The sequence below is a fragment of the Rana temporaria genome, chromosome 11, assembly GCF_905171775.1.
Source record: "Rana temporaria chromosome 11, aRanTem1.1, whole genome shotgun sequence".
NCBI lineage: Eukaryota > Metazoa > Chordata > Amphibia > Anura > Ranidae > Rana > Rana temporaria.
Window position 1 is genome coordinate 51,901,107 of NC_053499.1, and position 18,522 is coordinate 51,919,628.

The following is an 18,522-nucleotide window of genomic DNA, read 5'->3' on the forward strand; positions in this document are numbered from 1 at the left end:
TTGGCAATGAGTTCATTAAAAAGCCTTGTCCTGACGTTTTTAGGTGTGTCATTAGGGAGATCCAATTTTTCTTCAGTTTTATCATTTGAGGCTTCGTACACACAACCGAGAAACTCGTCGTAAAAGAAACATTGTTTTCCTCGACGAGTTCCTTGTCAGGCTTGTCGAAAATCTTGTCAAGCTTTCTTTGCGTACACACTGTCAAGACAAAATCTCGTCGTTCTCAAACGCGGTGACGTACAACACGTACAACAGCACTATAAAGGGGAAGTTCCATTCCACTGGCACAACCCTTGGGCCTACTTTTGCTAAGCGTGTTAAGTAAAAGTTTGGTAAGAGACGATTCGCGCTTTTCAGTCTGTTACAGCGTGACAAATGTGATATCTCCATTACGAACGCTACTTTTACCGAAGGTGTGCTCCCGTCTCATACTTTATTCTGAGCATGCGCGGGTCTCTAAGCATACACACGAACGTGTTTCTCGTTGTAAACCAGCCCGACGAGAAACATGACGAGGAAATTGAGACTCCCGACGAGAAAAAAGAGAACTTGTTCTCTTTTTTTCTCGTCGAGAACACAACAGTTTTCTCGACGAAAAACATACACACGACCGTTTTCCTCGGCAAAAAAGCTCTGCCACCAAGTTTCTTGACGGATTTTGTCGAGGAAAACGGTCATGTGTACGAGGCCTAAGTCACAAAAAAGTGGATGTAAACCCAATTCATGAAATTTAACCTGGGCACGTATATGTATAGTTTTTTATCTCTCTCCTAAGCGCTAAGTCCTGTCTTTCTGCTGTTTCATTGCTCTGTTATCAGCATGATACAGTGGGGATCGAAAGTTTGGGCACCCCAGGTAAAAAGGGTGCCCAAACTTTTGCAGACACCATTTTTTTGTTTTCTGTAATTTTGAAAGTGTAAATGATGGAAATAAAATCTAACTTTTTTTGACATATTATAAGAATGTCTAATCTGTAATTTGATGCCTTTTGGAGATTTTTCCATCTTTCCTTGGCTTCGTTATGCACATTAATACATTTTTTTACCTGGGGTGCCCAAACTTTCGATCCCCACTGTAACTTACGACAAGTTCTCAGACAACTGAGATAAAACCAGCCTGAAATTTGTGTTGTGGGATGTTTTTAAATTAGCATAGAGCTTGTCTTGTCTTGTCACAGCACAGCTCTGCATATTCTTTCTTTCCTTCCTTTACCTATATGGAGGGGGGGGGAGTGCCTTTCCTGCAATCAGCTGTCTTGGCTGTATGCCAAGTGCTGAACAGGAAGAGAAAATCTCTAACATGATGTGCACTCTCTACAGGATATACAAGTTGAAGACAGCAGATTTACATGTAAAACTTATGTAGGGAGATTTGTTTCCTCCCTGTGTATCATCTGAGGCTGTTCACTTCACTGGGTATAGGAGAGGGTTTACATCCACTTTAACAGATACAACTGCAGAAAAAACCAACACAAACATAAACTTCAATTAAAGTGAAAAAGTAGAAATAAAAAAACGTTGTCTTTGTGACGTTGCTTTTCAAAAGACATGGTTTAACTACAAGTGTGCATTATTTTTGCTATATTTATTGTACTTATCTTGTAGAACGAATCTATACTGTAGCCATGATTTTTGTGATAGCCTTGTTTCCTTATAGGAAATATGTTTAAGAAAGACTCCAATATGTACTTTAACATGTATCTTCAATAACATTTATTCATGTGTATTTTCATGCATAGAGCCCCAATTTCCCTGAAGGTGGCACCATAATGGGAACATTTGAAAAGTGCGGTGTGAGCTCGTCAGAAACCTGTTTCACAAGTATTATCTACTTAACATCAAATGTGAGTTTCTTCAGCCATTAAAATCTATAGTTGTATATGCCATTAAAATCTACAATCAAATATGTTGGTGGTATAGAAATAGATATTTCTACTAGGTCTACATTCTTTGATGTTGAAATGGTGGGTATTGAGGAGCGTCTGGTCCAAAAGTTCATATCACTCAGAGGCAGAGCTTTTTTTCTCAGAAAATAGGTGCAGGAACTCAACCACGACCCCGTTCAGATTTCACAAACAGTAGAAGGGTATTAAAGGGGCATTAAATACCAGAATTGCATTACATACAGAGTGCAGAGTTCAGGGGGGGTTACACACAGAGTGCAGAGCTGTCACTTGTAAACACAGAAACCAGACTTCTGTGTTTACAAGTGATTGTGGTGAGCAGGCAAAAAAAGGGTCTGAGCCAAAGGTGGTGGAACTGAGTTCCCCCAAGTTCCCCCTGAAAAAAAGCCCTGCTCAGAGGTCTTATTCAATTAGTTAGGAGTGTCAAATGCAGCCAGGCCTCCCCCTGCTCAAAACTTTAAACAATGATAAAATGATGAAGTAGAACTATGGCCATTAATTGCAAAAGTTACAGTTTTCTCTTAGGCCTTGTACACACGGTCAGTCAAAACTGATGGAAACGGACTGAAGGTCCTTTTCATCAGTCCAAACCGATGGTGTGTGGGCCCCATCGGTCCGTTATCCTTCGGTCCAAAAATTTAGAACTTGCTTTAAAATTGAACCGATGGATGCCTAACCGATCGGTCAAAACCGATGGTTAGTATGCAAAAGCATCGGTTAAAGGTCCACGCGTGCTCGGAGTCGAGTCGACGCATGCTTGGAAGCATTGAACTTAGTTTTTTTCAGCACATCGTTGTGTTTTACATCACCGCGTTCTGAACCGAACGCTTCTTTAACCTATGGTGTGTAGGCACATCAGACCATCAGTCAGCTTCATCAGTGAACCGATGAAACGGTCCTTCAGTCCGTTCTCATTGGATGGACTGATCGTGTGTACAGGGCTTTAGTCTCCATGCAATGTCCTACAAATACCTGTTGATCCTGCCAATGAAATCCACCTAATGCAGTTTCCTGTGATGGTGTGACATCACACCATCACAGGGTTATCACACTCATGTAGGCAGTGTCTACTCGCACTACAGTGGGATTAGAAGAAGTTGCTGGGAGTGTGGCTACCAGCTTTGTCACTGCTAATTCACAAGTCTGCAGCCTGTCAGTTATTACCTGGCCACGTCTAGTCCCGCCCACTGCTTTCTGGAGTGACAGCACTGCTTCAATTGCTAAAATAATCCCAGTAAAGGCTGCAGTGCTTGAGGGGGGGGGGGGTATATTAAGGATGTTTTGGCTCACTTTAAGGAAAGTAAAGAAAGTTTTTTTTTTTTTACTTTATGAGGCTTTTGCACCACATGACTGGAACTTGGATCTGCTTAAACTTAGATCATACATGGCCTTTAGATAATGTTCTGTAGGCAGTGCAAAGTGCTGTAGCCATAGCTCCCAACTGTCCCTGATTGTAAGGGACTGTCGCAGATTTGGAGCAATGTCCTTCTGTCCCTCTTCCCTCCTCATTTGTCCCTCATTTTGGTCTGATCTATATATATGTATATAAAATGCACTATTTATCTATCAAAAAGTGTTTTCCAGCGCTAAGCCTTTCACCTGATTTCTAAATTGTTGCATTTGTAAATTCCAAAAGTCAATATAAAGGAATATAAAGATAAAAAAAAGCACTTGTGGGTTTAACTAATCTTGTTTTTTGTACAATTCTCATTTAAGGGGGTGTGACAAGGGGTGTGTCCTATGCCTGCATACTTTTGCTGATAGGTGTCCCTCATTCTCATCTCAAAAAGTTGGGAGGTATGGCTGTAGCCCAGATTAAAAAAATATAAATCATCTTTTACCAGATTTGGCAGCACAAAGCTGTATCCTGAATACTGTAAGCTCCTGAACTTTTCCCGTCATCACATTTTTGCACCACTTTTCTCAGTAACCACAAAAGTATTTTCAACCTATAGCTGCCAGGAGTCTGGTCACATCTCTTTAGCCTACTGTTGGCTTTCTAATAGAAGGAATATACAGCTGCCCATTCACAGTTAGGTCTAAACTGATGACTTGTATGGGCTTTTAAAGCTTTGCCTGTGGGCAATATTGGGTACTGACGTTTTTCACCATTTCACAGGCACACACAGTTTAAGGCTTGACATGTTTGGTACTCAACACAACCTCACCTGATATATTTTACCAAAAAAGGGTAGTGCAATAAAATTAACTTTAGTGTATTTTTATTTTTATTCTCCAGGGTCTCCGCTTTCAAAAAATGTATACGATTTGTGAGGTTATACTAATCTTCAGGCCTAAATGAACATTTTAACATGTCTGCAAAAAATGCAAAAATTACTCTAGCAAGGAAAGGGTTAAAAAGCTGACACTTTTTTTCTGTTTAAAGTAATTGTAAAGGCTTGTTTGTTTTTAAATAACAAACATGGTATACTTACCTCCTCTGTGCAGTTGGTTTTGCACAGAGCAGCCCGGATCCTCCTCTTCTCTGGTCCCTCTTTGCTGCTCCTAGCCCCTCCCTCCTTTGATTGCCCCCTAAGCCAGCAGCTTGCTACAGGGGGCACCCATCCTGAGTCAGAGCTCTGTGTATCCATTCAGACAAAGAGCCCTGACCTGGCCTATCCCCTCTCTCCCCTGATTGGCTGACTGACTTTGATTGACAGCCACGGGATCCAATGGCCACGCTGCTCTGTCTCAGCCAATCAGGAGGAGTGTACTGGATGGCTGAGGGGATCACGGGAATCACTGGAGAGAGAAGGGGCTCAGGTAGGTATTTGGGGGGGGGGGGGCTGCTACACACAGAAGGTTTTTTTATCATAATGCATAGAACGCATTAAGATAAAAAACTTTCTCCCTTTACAACTCCTTTAATGGTAGTTTTGTTAATGATATTTACTTGGCTTTCCAATAATGATACGTTGATGTTCATATTAGTGCTCCGTAAGGTACAAGACATGCCTGCTGCTGGGCTTATTTTTACCATTCTTATTGAGAAAATGTAAAGCTGTTGAAGTTTAGTATATATCTTTTTGGCATAGAGCGCCATAAACATTAGTTATGTGTAAAGGTGTGTAGCCCATTACCTCTAGGTGGCTGCTTCTGATAAAAGTCTTCCCCTCGCTACCTGTTCAGAGCCATCAAATGCTGTGCTGAGTGCCATTCTTCCTTGCTTGTACATGTAGTGCTCTTCATGTTCTTTATGGTTTTATGCGAATAAAGGCATTTGGATCTCAGTTTGGTGTGCAACCATCCAGATTTTCCTATCATTATTGCTGTGTTGAGTCTTCTAGCCGATACAGAGAAAAGTTTCCCCACTCGACTGCCACTACGTCCCTCTCTGCTATTCACAAAACTCATATTACTACTCTCCCGTAATGCATCACATTCTGTGAATGGATGGAGGAGATCCTGGAAGAGGGGGGCAGAGGAGCATTGAGGACAAGATTTTTTTAACAGAAACAGCCATCTGTGGTAATAGGATACACACCATTACACATAACTAATGTTTATGGTGCTGTATCCTGCAAGGATATTACACTTTAAATCACTTGACAGTATATTCTACAGGGTGGGCCATTTATATGGATCCAACCGGGTGGGCCATTTATATGGATACACCTTAATAAAATGGGAATGGTTGGTGATATTAACTTCCTGTTTGTGGCACATTAGTATATGTAAGGGCGGAAACTTTTCAAGATGGGTGGTGACCATGGCGGCCATTTTGAAGTCGGACATTTTGAATCTAACTTTTGTTTTTGGTGTATCCATATAAATGGCCCACCCTGTATATGCAAGTTTTCATTGAGCGAAGTTTATTTCTTTTGAATGCCTTTATATATTACTTGGTAATTTTACATAGAGAGTAGATATTTGGTGGTTGTTATATTGCATGCCACTGCAGTAAATAAGAAAGAAATAATAATAATTAAATCCCTCTTTACTTCCTTCACTACAGGGTGCAATAACATTGTCTAAGAGTGATCAAATCACAGTGGATGGTCAAATAACCCAGCTACCTTTTATTTCGGGTAAGTGCTACTATTGTGAATATTTAGCAAAGCCCTGTCTTTGGAAGGAGTACAATAAACGGCTCTTTCCTTATACATATCCAGTAAAGAACAGCTTCAACAGGCTGAACTCTGCACATCAACCTAGCTAACATTGTCCTAAGAGAATTCTTCATAAGCTCCTCTCAAAATAGAGCATGTGATACAAATATTTTTGTCCTACCCACTCTAATGGATTCTGCACAAGAACGTAAAGAGAATTCAGTTAGGTGGGTGACAGCAGTTGCTCTGATGAAAAGCCACCTATGGCTGTTCTGGATGTAGGAGTCAGCAGTGAAGACCTATGATTAAACCCTGCCCCTCGTTACACAAAATCAAAGCATTTTGTTTTGCACTTAGTGCTATTTAATTAGAGATCAACTTTGCCTATGTACTGTACGTACTTTTCACTTAGATATGTCATTAGGATAGTACTTAGTACTTATGCCACGTACACACAACCGTTTTTAATGTCATGTAAAAAACGAAGTTTTTCTCGACGTGATTCTTGTCAAGTCTGCCTTGCATACACACGATCGTGAAAAAAAAATGCTCGAGCAAAGCGCAGTGATGTACAACACTTACGATGGCACTATAAAGGGTAAGTTCCATTTGGTGCCACCCTTTGGGCTGCTTTTGCTGATTTTGTGTTAGTAAAAGTTTGGTGAGAGACGATTCGCGCTTTTCAGTCTTCATGTTTTTCAGTCTGTTACAGCATGGCGAATGTGCTATCTCCATTACGAACGCTAGTTTTACCAGAACGAGCGCTCTCGTCTCATAACTTGCTTCTGGGCATGCGTGTTTTTTTCCCGTTGTTAAATCGCATACAGCGATTACATACATAGCGTTTTTTAACGTCTGCCGTTTTTACAACTCTAACGCTGGAGCTTCAGAACGCACTGGTACTAGTTTTTTTTTGCAGGTTCAAAACGGCCCAGCTTACTACAGCTCAAAAACGTCATGGTGGGCATGAGGCCATAGACTAACATGGAGAGCCGTTTTTAAGCTGCAAAAAAACGCTCAGAAAAGTGGCTGTAAAAACGTCCATGGAAATGAAGCCTAATTATTAACTAATGCAGCACTACCCCGGTAGGAGCTGCTGGTTAACATGTGCCTCTGTTCTTTGCCTGGACCTCCACTAGAACATCAACCCCTCTGACACACAAGGTTGAGTGTACAGAGCATGCAATATCACAGAAAATCACTAAAAGTAATACCCAGGGATAACCACGGACCAAGGCTGTGGCGGACATTTTCCAAAGTACAGACTTTAGTAAAGGACACCAAAGTACATTTAAAATTAAAACCATCAAAAAAAAACACTCTGTCTACTTTCTGGCCATGGATCCCCTTTAGAGAAGGGTCCCCATAGATCACCCTTTAGAGAAGAGTCCCCATAGATCCCCTTTAGAGCAGGGTCCCCACAGATCCCCCTTTAGAGCAGGGTCCCCATAAAACCCCCATTAGAGCAGGCCAGGGTCCTCATAGATTCCCCTTCAAAGCAGGGTCCCCATAGATCCTCTTTAAAGCAGGGTCTCCATATATCCTCCTTTAGAGCAGGCCAGGGTTCCCTTAGATCCCCTTTAGAGCAGGGTCCTCATAATACTCCCTTTAGAGCAGGCCAAGGTCCCCACAGATCCCCCTTTAGAGCAGGGTCCTCATAGATCCCCCTTTGGAGTAAGATCCCCCATAGATCCCCCTTACATTATGATCCGATTCTTCTAGTGGAGCTATAGGAAAAGGACACATACACTACTCATGAGGAAGTTGGGGGCCGGGGCACTGAGACCAGGCATGGGCACGTTTAGAGGAGGAAAGTTCTGTTCTCCTCCTCTGAAGGTCAGGGCCTGGGGGTAGGGCAAGCACCTGATTAGTTGATAGGATGCTGGCAGTCCTACCAACCAGCGTGCAGCGGTGGGGGAGGTGGATCAGTAGATGCTGTGACTGTCAGACAGCATATTCATCTGTCCTGCACACTGGGCAAGGACCGCTCATGGACACCAGTGTCTGTGTTCGAACACCTTGCCGATCCCTGGTAATACCCGGTAACCAGTAATAATACCATGTCTAAGAAAACAGGCACATAAAACAAGCATGAAAATGGATTAACAAAGGAAATAACACAACTTAGCATGCATAGTGATTAGTAGTAAGGACTAGGCATAAGATGATACTTGCCATTCAGATCAGCATGGTGGTGAAAATGGTGCAGCATAACACCAGTATCTGAGTAGAAAGTGAATGTAAACTAATTGAATATAGGAAAATATCTCCTCCTTCATGTTTCTGTAGTCCAGCACCTGGCTACACTAAAAAGAAATCCTAGCATTACATTTTATAATTACAGAAAATATACTTTCTATTCTTATAGATAATGTATTCGTCATAAGACAGTCGTCCACAACTATCATCCTGTATACAACATTTGGTCTGGAAATCGTGGTGCAGAGAATTCCTGTTTTCAGTGCTTATATTAAAGTGAACAGAGATTTCTTTGGAAACACCAAAGGTAATACAAAAATGGGAGAAATTAGATTGTCTTGGAAATCATCTCATACTGTAAGTACTACAAAGCTCACAGAGTAGAAGGGGACAAGACCAACATTCTGGGGAACTGGGTGTGATGTGAAGTAAAGCAACTACCTCAACTAAGGGCGAACATTTGGATATTGGGTTTAGCTTTTTAGTTTTGAGGGGTTGGGTTACATAGTAAGTGGCAAAGGTTATAAGTTAAAGCGGGAGTTCACCCATAAAAAATGTTTTACCCGTAGATTGATGCTCATTTTGTCTAGGGGAATCGGCTAGTTGTTTTAAAATCCGAGCAGTACTTATCGTTGTAGAGAGCGATCTTCTCCGCCGCTTCCGGGTATGGGTCTTCGGGAGTGGGCATTCCTTCTTGATTGACAGTCTTCCGACAGGCTTCCGACGGTCGCATCCATCGCGTCACGAGTAGCCGAAAGAAGCCGAACGTCGGTGCGGCTCTATACGGCGCCTGCGCACCGACGTTCAGCTACTTTTGGAAAATCGCGACGCGATGGAAGAGACCGTCGGAAGCCTGTTGGATGACTGTCAATCAAAATAGGAACGCCCAGTCCTGCAGCCCATACCCGGAAGCGGCGGAGAAGATCGCTCTCTACAACGGTAAGTACAGCTTCGATTTTAAAACAACTAGTCGATTCCCCTAGACAAAATGAGAAGAAATCTAAGACTAAAAAATGTTATTTCCGGGTGAACCTCCACTTTAAGGCCTAGATTAATAGGATAAGTGATGAGCAGGAGGTTAAAAATTAAGGGCTGATTTTACTTTACATGTAATGGATAGTTTGGGACTTAGAGGCACTTATACGATCTTTGACTTTCATTTATTTATGCTGAAAACTACCAATGCCAAGCTTTTTATGCCCAAAACATACCATATGTAAATATATTTATGTTTAGCTATGTCTTTTTGCAGTGAGACACAGTTATTAACTTATCACATTTGTATCAGGTTTATGCGGCAACTTTAACAGTGAAACCGAGGATGACTTCATGTCCAGCTCTGGAATTATAGAAGGAACGGTGACAGTATTTGTTGACTCTTGGAGAGCAGCTGCAAACTGTAAGGCAGGCCAAACTATGGACGTCAATCCATGTTCCATGAGTATATCCAATGGTAAGTGCAAACACAATTCAGTGCGATTGTCCTAATAATGACATACTGATAGTGCTAAGAAGGTAAAAACTTTAGATAAAGAATATTAATAAAGTAGACAAGATATACATACTACATGCAGTCACAAGCAGTACTGTTTACCCTGGATACATGTGTACCCTATAATACGGACAACTGGCCTGTTTTGAATAATTCAGGTTTCTCAGAACATCTCAAATGAGGTCAAAAATTTCACTGAAAATAATTTGTTTTGTCTTAGAAAATTTCAATTCAAATACAGATGTAGCTATAGAATAGAAAATTAGGCATTCCTGTTTAAAAAGGATGCAATATTTCATGTTATTAGAGAAATTTAACATGTGCTTCTGGCTGTGATAACACATACTGTATTACATTCCAGGCTAACTTTATTTATTTTATTTTGGTTGTTAGAATTGTTTGCACAGGCACACTGTGCAGCTCTGGTGAACAAGGGAACTCCGTTTGATGCATGCCATTCACTTGTGAATCCTGAACCCTACTACAAGGTATGAAAGTAAAAGATTTGGATTTAGACCTATGAGTTTTTCTCCATCTGTATTTTCCATTGTAATTAATGGAAACACATCAAAACACATATCAGCATGTGTCAACGATCGTTAACATGCATTACAATCATCATTCACTTTGAATTAAATATCAAAATGTATCATAGCACGCATTGATGTGTGTCATGCTATGTTTACTTGCATCATGACCAGGGCTCAAGTCCTGGGGAAAAAAGTGTGGGAACTCCCACCCAAGATCCACTCCACCACCAAAAAAAAAAAAATGATACGCTCATATGCATGATTACTAAATCGCATGTTTTTTTTTTTCGATCCACTGTACCCTAGTAATCCTTTATGTTACTGGCCGCTTCCTGTATATGGATTCATCGGGTAGTGTGCGGGTATTCCGTCACTTCCTCTATGCCGCAATGTCTCCTGGGAGCTTTTGTCATTGTTCCCATAAGACATTGCGGAGGTCTGCCTTGAGTTATCGCGGGATTTAGAAAGAAGCAAGTTCTTTATAAATCGTTCGATAACTCGCGGCAGACCTCCACAATGTCTCCTGGGAACAAAAACCCCCAGGAGACATTGCGGCATTGAGGAAGTGACGGAATACCCGCACACTACCCGATGAATCCATATACAGGAAGCGGCCAGTAACATAAAGGATTACTAAGGTTCGCCTGCCCCTGACAGTATCTCGAGCTGGGCATCGCCGCTTAGTGAAGGATTGGCTCGGGCGGCTCGGCTGCTCTCGGCTGCTCTAGTCCTGCAAAGGGAACTGAGTTCCTGCTGTGAAAAAAGTGCAGTGATTCCATTCCCACGCGTTCCCACAGGACTTGAGCCCTGATCATGACTCATTTTGATTTTAATGGAAAACTCATTAAGCAAAAAGTCAAAAGGTCTGTATCCAGTTTGTGCAGGACATGTAATAACTCCATTATCCAGAGGAACAGTATTGAACCATGTTTTCTAATCAGTTCTAGTTGGGTAGGTCAAGCCTCTGAAACTCTTCTTGGGTATGTGTAAGGCCCCGTTCCTGGAGAGTGAGGCACTTCAGTGTTGAACAGAGAGGTTTATACATGAAGTGCAATAGGCAAACATACATTCATTACATCTTCTGAGTATAGATAATGTCTCACACCAGCATAAGTTTCTGAACTGCATAGTTACTAAGTCCCCCCAGGTCACATTCTGCAGCATTCAGTGGGCTCTATGAGTGAGGGTGCCAGAGACTCAACTTTATGCAATCCACCTTTTACCACCTGGTCTCACTGCTTATCCTAGGAGAGCTATATACTCCTGGAGTATACCACAATCTGACTATTCACACAGGAAACCAGAACTAAGAGACATTCTGTCCTCTCTCCTCGTAGCCACATTTATATGGCTTCTGCACGCCTTGCTTCTAGCCCATTATCTATCCTCCAACCAACATTCGCTTCACTTCCACAGCACAGATTCTTCATTAGCTCTACTAGAGATAAAAATACATACCTAATTTTGTGCTAAGGAACATTTAAGTCTCATTTAGATCTATTCAGTAAGTAAAACCCATGTTTTACTTTGTGCTACAGCGGCACGTCGAAACACATGAAACACATAGCAGTGTATTAGGGTGGCATTCAAAATGTGTTTTAGCCCACCATAATGACAGACGTAAACGATCTGTGCGTTGTAGTGTTTTGTGTAAAACATGCTTCATGTCCATTTAAATATGCATTTTGATGCATTGGCAGCCTATTTAAAATTACTAGGCACCCTTAATTATCTGCACAACAATGTAAGACAGTTGTTCACGAACATGGAATTCTGTAGGTTTCTGTTGGGAGCAATTCTACTCTAGTACATCATCCAAGTATCCAGGGATCCACAGTCTCACCCGTAGAGGAGCAGGGTGGAACTAGTCGTCAGGGGTCGAAGCGATCCCTCGAAGATTCTGACCTTCATCAGAGTATTTAAACATGTTCCACTGTTTCCACGTCCCAGAGTACGCCTCTTGTCGGTGTTGACTAGTGAGGATCAAGTCCTCCTTTCGGCTAACTTCATCCACTTTATGGAGCTAGGAGAACTTCTTTCAGCGAGCCAGAGGATAGGGAACCCCTGGGGAAACTCGGTCCTAGGCCTTCATTCTTCTATGGATGAGAAAGTCCATTTGGTGATCACAAGGGAGACTTGGTTGTCTCCAGCACATAAAGAAAGTTGTTACTCCTTTGACTGCTTCCACAGAATGACCCTCTGACCCCTTATCTTAATAAAACAAAAACCTCTGTTGTTACAATATGGTGGAAAAATTGAGAATAAACACCAGTTTCATACTGATCTCCACTTTCTCTCTTTTACTAGCTAAGTCTTATCGTAAGCCATATGCTCTCCACAGCATGCAGTCATGGCACTGTGTAAGTAAATCACAGATTAATATTTGTGTTATATATTTCAGAGATGTGTCTATGAAGCATGTAACTATCAGCAGACAATGAACTTCATCTGTTCTGCATTGGGCTCCTATGCCCGGACCTGTGCAGCAAAGGGAGTCCAGGTGAAGAACTGGCGAAGTGCCACCAACTGCAGTGAGTAATAATTGCCATACAAGGTGTAAATTTCATACCATTAAATATTATAATATTTGCCACTGTGGTTGAAAACGAAGAAAGGATTTATCTGACTCCAGAACCAAACCTCTGAGCCACTTCATCCTTGGTGGCAGGTGAATCACTTTGTCCAGATACTGAACTTTTTTGTTTGAAAATGACAGAATTTTGAGCTGTAGTGTTCTGGAGTCAAACTGGACAAACAGCTTTGAATGAGGCTACCATCAGTCCACGAACTCTCATGCAGAAGCAAAGAGTTGGGTGATTCTTGGATTAAAGAGTCAGAATCTGGGAGCCAAGTAGAAAAGAAATGTCCACCTACCTAGGAAAATAGCAAAAGACGTAGGCATGCCAGTAATGGGAAGGGTTATACGAGCTGGCCAAGTTTTTTGGTTTTGTTTTGTTTCTATAAGTATAACCCCAATTTTCTCTGCATAACTGTATGTCCCTCAATGAAGGAAAACATTTTTTTTCTGTGTGAATATGGCTAAATCCACAGATGCTAGTTTTGGATGTAAGGCAGCACTGCGATCCCATCACACAATGGTCTTTTAAGATTATTTTAATATTAGTTTTCTGTTACCCCCTTCTTGTTTGGGACTGTTTTGGGGATCCCATCAAACAAGAAATAACTTCCTTTGTCCACCATTAAAAACTGGGATCAAAAGTGTTTTTTATCTCTTTGCGTTTTTGGCTTGTTACCACAGTTACATTTATTCTAAAGATGAAGGTTAGCTTTTATTACTACAATTTGCTTACTGATTGCTACTGCCTGGCTTGTGCAGCACATGCGGGGTGTAGCAATAGAGCGCACTGAGCCCTGGATTTGTTAGTGTCCGGCCTCTTAGAGGCAACAGCTATACCCAACAATCAAGGACTGACTTCATGTGTTCCACCATAAACTACTGTAGAAATGTGTTTTACAGTGAGCACAAAAATGTACCTTTTTTACTATATGTGCTTGGAGTTTTAGTTCAAATTTATCAAGATAATTTAGTAAAATCAAGCTTACATATTTCAAAGATGAATATGCATACCCTGATATTTTTTGTTATCTAGTGAAAAATCACATTACAGCATTTTAAATCTTATTCCAGCTTTTTTGTATTCTAAGGATAGATCTTGGACTTAGCCACAGATTTTCAGAACACTGATCTGAGAGCACAATGCACTTTGAATGAGAAACAACATTTATTTTACAAAGCACTGTGCCCATTGTGAAATATTTCAGAAGTGAACTTGTTCCTGCTGGCTATATAATAGCTGGCTTTATAATAAAGGAAGCATTTTTATTGCATGTGCGGCATTTCCGTTGCTGGTGCAGTTGTTTATTTTTTATGCTTTAAATCTGGCACAGTGTCTAAAAAATAATATAACATACTTAGTGATATATTCTTTAATAAACTGATGAGACTCGTTATACACGATGCAACTGTGCCATCTAGTGTGGCAGTAATACTAGTTGTTGAAATGTGCATGTTATTCTGCCTAAACAGTATTAGTGTGTGCATTCAGCATGCAGTTTGAGTTTGATGCTAAATAAAAAAAAAAAAAAATATATATATATATATATATATATATATATATTATACTGTATAGTGTATATACGTGCACTCACACACTTCATTTTATAAACAAAATAGTAGTTTTTATAAAAACTACTATTTATTATGGTGAGTACCCATGACACCATGGATTAGCAAAGAATTCTTTTTTTCCGAAAATTGAGCACAGCACTCATTTTAGACTCTTTGGCAAATAGACTGTTCCTTTTGCAAGAGAAGTTGTACTTTGCAAGTAAATTTGCCCCACAGCTTAGAGAATGTAGTGAAATTTCACTTTGCAAAGAATACCCAATCACATGAAATGAAGAGAAAAACAGCAGAGGATTCCCTTCTTCACTAAGCTCTGGGCAAATTTCCATGCAAAGTTAACAGCCTTTGGTAAATCAACTCCTTTGCCTCTATATATATATATATTTACAAACCAAAAGAGAGAGGAAGTAGGAGTGAATTCACTATTTAGATTATCTAGCTGTGTGTGTATTTTTTAATTTGAGCTTGAGAGATTGAGCTCCGTAAACAGTTTATTTTTCAGCAAATCAGTTAAGATTAGCCTAGTATGCATATGAAAACAAGCCTAGAGTTCATTTTCTACTGGATAAAAGAAAGACATACGGTATATATTTACTGTATGTGCCTTATCCAGTATGTTATACTCCCCACAATAAAAAAAAAAATTCTCATCCTGAGCAAAATAACAAAATATAAGAAAAACACTATACATTCACTTACATTTTTTACATCCTTCTCTGTAGATATTGCTTGCAGCGGTAACCAGACATACAGTGATGACACTACTGCCTGTGGACGGACCTGCCTGTCTCTCTCTAATGTTCAGCTGGAGTGTTACCCAAATGACATCCCAATTGGAGGTTGCAACTGTCCTTTGGGGTTTTATTTAGATGATAAGCACAGATGTGTCCCCAAATCACAATGTCCCTGTTATGTGAATGAGAATACTGTCATCAAGCCTAACCAGCAAACAGTCCTCAATGGACTTACTTGGTAAGTGATATCAAAATATCATCACTGCAAATATATAACGAGGGTGGGTAGCTTTGACAGGGTACATAGCATGAATAAAGTACAAATCCCTTAAAATAGATGAGATTGGTGTCTAATAATGAAATAAAATAGACATGGCTACTTTAAAAAAAAATTGTTGTAGCAGTGGAGCCCACCATATTGGGGTCAGGGGGGTGTGCATCTATTAGCCTACAAATGCCCAATAAATTAAAAAAGTGCTTCCAAGTGGATTATTCAGGAAAATCAGTATTTATTGATCAGAAGAACAAGTTAAAACACACATCATTGCTGTTCGTGGCTCTTTATTGCCCATTTTGTTAGGGAAGAGTGTAGAGTACACTGTCATGGCCCATCCATTACATGCATTCCTTCAGCCCAGAAACGTGTTGATGGTATGCTCTAACTTGTGCTTATGATCAATAAATGCCAATCTTCCTGAATAATCCACTTGGAAGCATCTTTTTATTTAATGGGCTCCTCTGTTGACCACTCCTTGTTTTTTACAGGGGTCTCATCCACTTTACCATTGTTCAATGGATCTGCAGTGCTGGAATCCAAAAGCTAACTTAGGCACCATAGATCATCTCCATGTCATCTGTAACATTAGCATTGGCAATGTTTAGTGCCTGACACTTTAGGGTGAAATCCTCCAGAATACTTTTTTACCCTTGGGCAGAGTGTTGCAAGTTTTATCACACATTGGATCTTTATTACCGTCAGGTATATTTAACAGTAGGCAGGTGCAGTCTGTTGTCTTCACTACAGGTGTCCCTCAATCACAGCAGCAGTACTAAGGGTGAGGTAGTCAAGAAGAACATGGTTCCTCTATGGTTTCCTGAGTCACTGGGGCAGTAATCCAATTGGATGATGGCCACCCATGTGACTCTGGTGGCCATCTTAGGTGTGGCAGTGTCCATTTAAAAACCTGGCCCCTGGGTTTGGCATGCATTTGCATGTGGGTAGTGTAGGGACATGTCACCCCTCTGCCAGGGACAGTATTAAGTAGTAGTAAGGAAAGGTTCCAAATGAGTAAGGAAAGCTTAAGGCTTCAAAATCTCCTTGGATATCTTCCTATTTGGGCTCAGAATGGCCAGGCAGCATCAAGCCTCTCCAGACAGATGCTGTCAGTTCGGGTGGTACCGACTCCAATAAACACTGTTGGCATCTGTGAATGTTCTTGTTTGGGCCTCCTCCTACTGGGTTTGTTGTGAACTGTTTTGCCTTTACTTCAATACAAGTTCCACTATTTGCACCTGGACTGTGTGAGAAAGAAAACAGTTCAACTCACAGCAGGGCTTTTGTTATTATGAGAAGACCAGGGGTCGATGGAGATCTCCCCAACAGGGTTACCCACAACAGAGACTAGGCAGTGAGATCCACCCAATAACCAAAAAGTAAAGTAGGGTTCATCTAGAAATCTGTAGCATCTATTTTGTACATCAATTTTTTTTATGCTATTGCAAAATCAGCATTTTTTTTTTTTACTGACAATGGTATATGTTTTTTTTTTCAGTTACTGCATCAGAGGGAAACTTAACTGCATTGGACAAGCACTTGATTTTGCTGGTATAGATTTTATGCCATTTGATGATAACACTGTCTGCTGTTGTAATGAATTGTATGTGTCTCATCTAATTATTTCTATCTTCTTAAGAAACCTGTGAGGCCCCAAAAGTCATGAAAACGTGTGGATCCTTGACTGATAAATACGGAGCAGCTTGTGCCCCTACGTGTCAGCTTCTGGCCACTGGCATTCGTTGTGTAAGCTTCCTCCAAGTTATTATGAGTATAAGTTTAATTGCAAGGAAATATTGGGTCTATACCCATAAAGTTAATAAAATGACTATCACAAACATACAAAAAAAATTCCCATCACATTTACTAGCTAGCCTGCAAAGCAAAAAAAAATCACCTGTCTAACAATTCACATTAAAAAAAAGGGTCTAGTTGCACACATTTGCAAAATGATGTGAAAGCCGCAGTGCCTCGCCAAGGCTACTCTGTGTACTGCGGTCCTAACTCTATATTTTGGAGTCTCCAAGTTGGAGCACATACAGTATAGCAGTGGATAAATTAAAAGCAGGTTAAGGCATTAACTAAAAAGACTATGAGGACTGATCTGTGATTGGTGAGAAGCAATCTCACTTGGACAAAAATAGAACTAGGCAGACAGCAATACAAAAAAGGGCCTTTAAGCTGAATACAGCAATCTGTATTTCCCAGCAACCGCTGTCTCCCATAGCAACAACCCCATTCACAGTATCCCACAATAGATCCTTAAGCTTAGCTCACAGCTACCTGCTGGACTTTTCGAGCTTCACTCACAGCTACCCGCTGTATTTTTCAACTTTACCCACAGCTACCCACTGGGTTCCTCGGACTCACAGCTACGCGTTGGACCCATCAAGCTTATCTCACAGCTACCTGCTGTACAGTAAAACCTTGGTTTGCAAGCATAATTCGTTCCAGAAACATGCTTGTGATCCAAAGCACTTGTATATCAAAGATTTTTTTTTACAGGGTATAAAAGAGAAGAGAGGCATCTCTAAGTGTAGCAATAAGTTGCTAAATGTTGTACCTTCATTAAATGTAACCATATTGCTACACTTAAAGGGTCCTCTCTTCTTTTTTATACTCAATGGTGACATGACGCTACTCTTATATCAAGACATCGCTTGTATATCAAGGCAAAATTTATTGAAACATTTTGCTTGTCTTGCAAAACACTCTCAAGCCAAGTTACTCTCAAACCAAGGTTTTCTGTACTTCTCTTTAAGCTCTACTTACAGCTACCCGTCGTACCCCTTCAGCTTTACTCACAGCTACCCGGTGTACTCTTTCAAGCTTTACTCACAACTACCTGCTGTACTCCTTCAAGCTTTACTAACAGATACCCACTGCACTTTGTGGAGGAGTTCTCTCCTGAAGCTTTCCCAGCTACTTTACAGTCCCCAGATGATGAAGAGTTTCCTATGGTACTCCTTCAGAACTCCATCCCTTTGCACCTGCCTCCCGCAACAAGAGTTGTTGACCCTCTGGCAACTTCTTCTCCCTTGCCTCCAGGTAGCGATCAGGCTCCACTTAGGCCAAGCCCCTTTACGCATGGTTAGGCCCCAGGCTTCAGGCTTATACCTCTGCTGCTGCTGCTCCACACGCACCCACCCAGGCCGGGTGGAAAGAACCCTGATCCCCTGACTCTCTTTAAATAA

At 41.0% G+C, this 18,522-nt stretch overlaps 1 protein-coding gene across 1 annotated transcript in view; it reads left to right on the forward strand.

Moving 5' to 3' along the window:
* MUC6 (mucin 6, oligomeric mucus/gel-forming) overlaps positions 1–18,522 on the forward strand; it is a 56,254-nt gene that overhangs the window by 21,518 nt on the left and 16,214 nt on the right. The window contains exons 5-13 of the mRNA XM_040327737.1: positions 1,739–1,843; positions 5,859–5,931; positions 8,321–8,458; positions 9,440–9,604; positions 10,037–10,131; positions 12,575–12,704; positions 15,043–15,292; positions 16,827–16,879; positions 16,968–17,074. Coding sequence (XP_040183671.1) covers positions 1,739–1,843; positions 5,859–5,931; positions 8,321–8,458; positions 9,440–9,604; positions 10,037–10,131; positions 12,575–12,704; positions 15,043–15,292; positions 16,827–16,879; positions 16,968–17,074 — 1,116 coding nt within the window. The remainder of the gene's footprint in view (positions 1–1,738; positions 1,844–5,858; positions 5,932–8,320; positions 8,459–9,439; positions 9,605–10,036; positions 10,132–12,574; positions 12,705–15,042; positions 15,293–16,826; positions 16,880–16,967; positions 17,075–18,522) is intronic.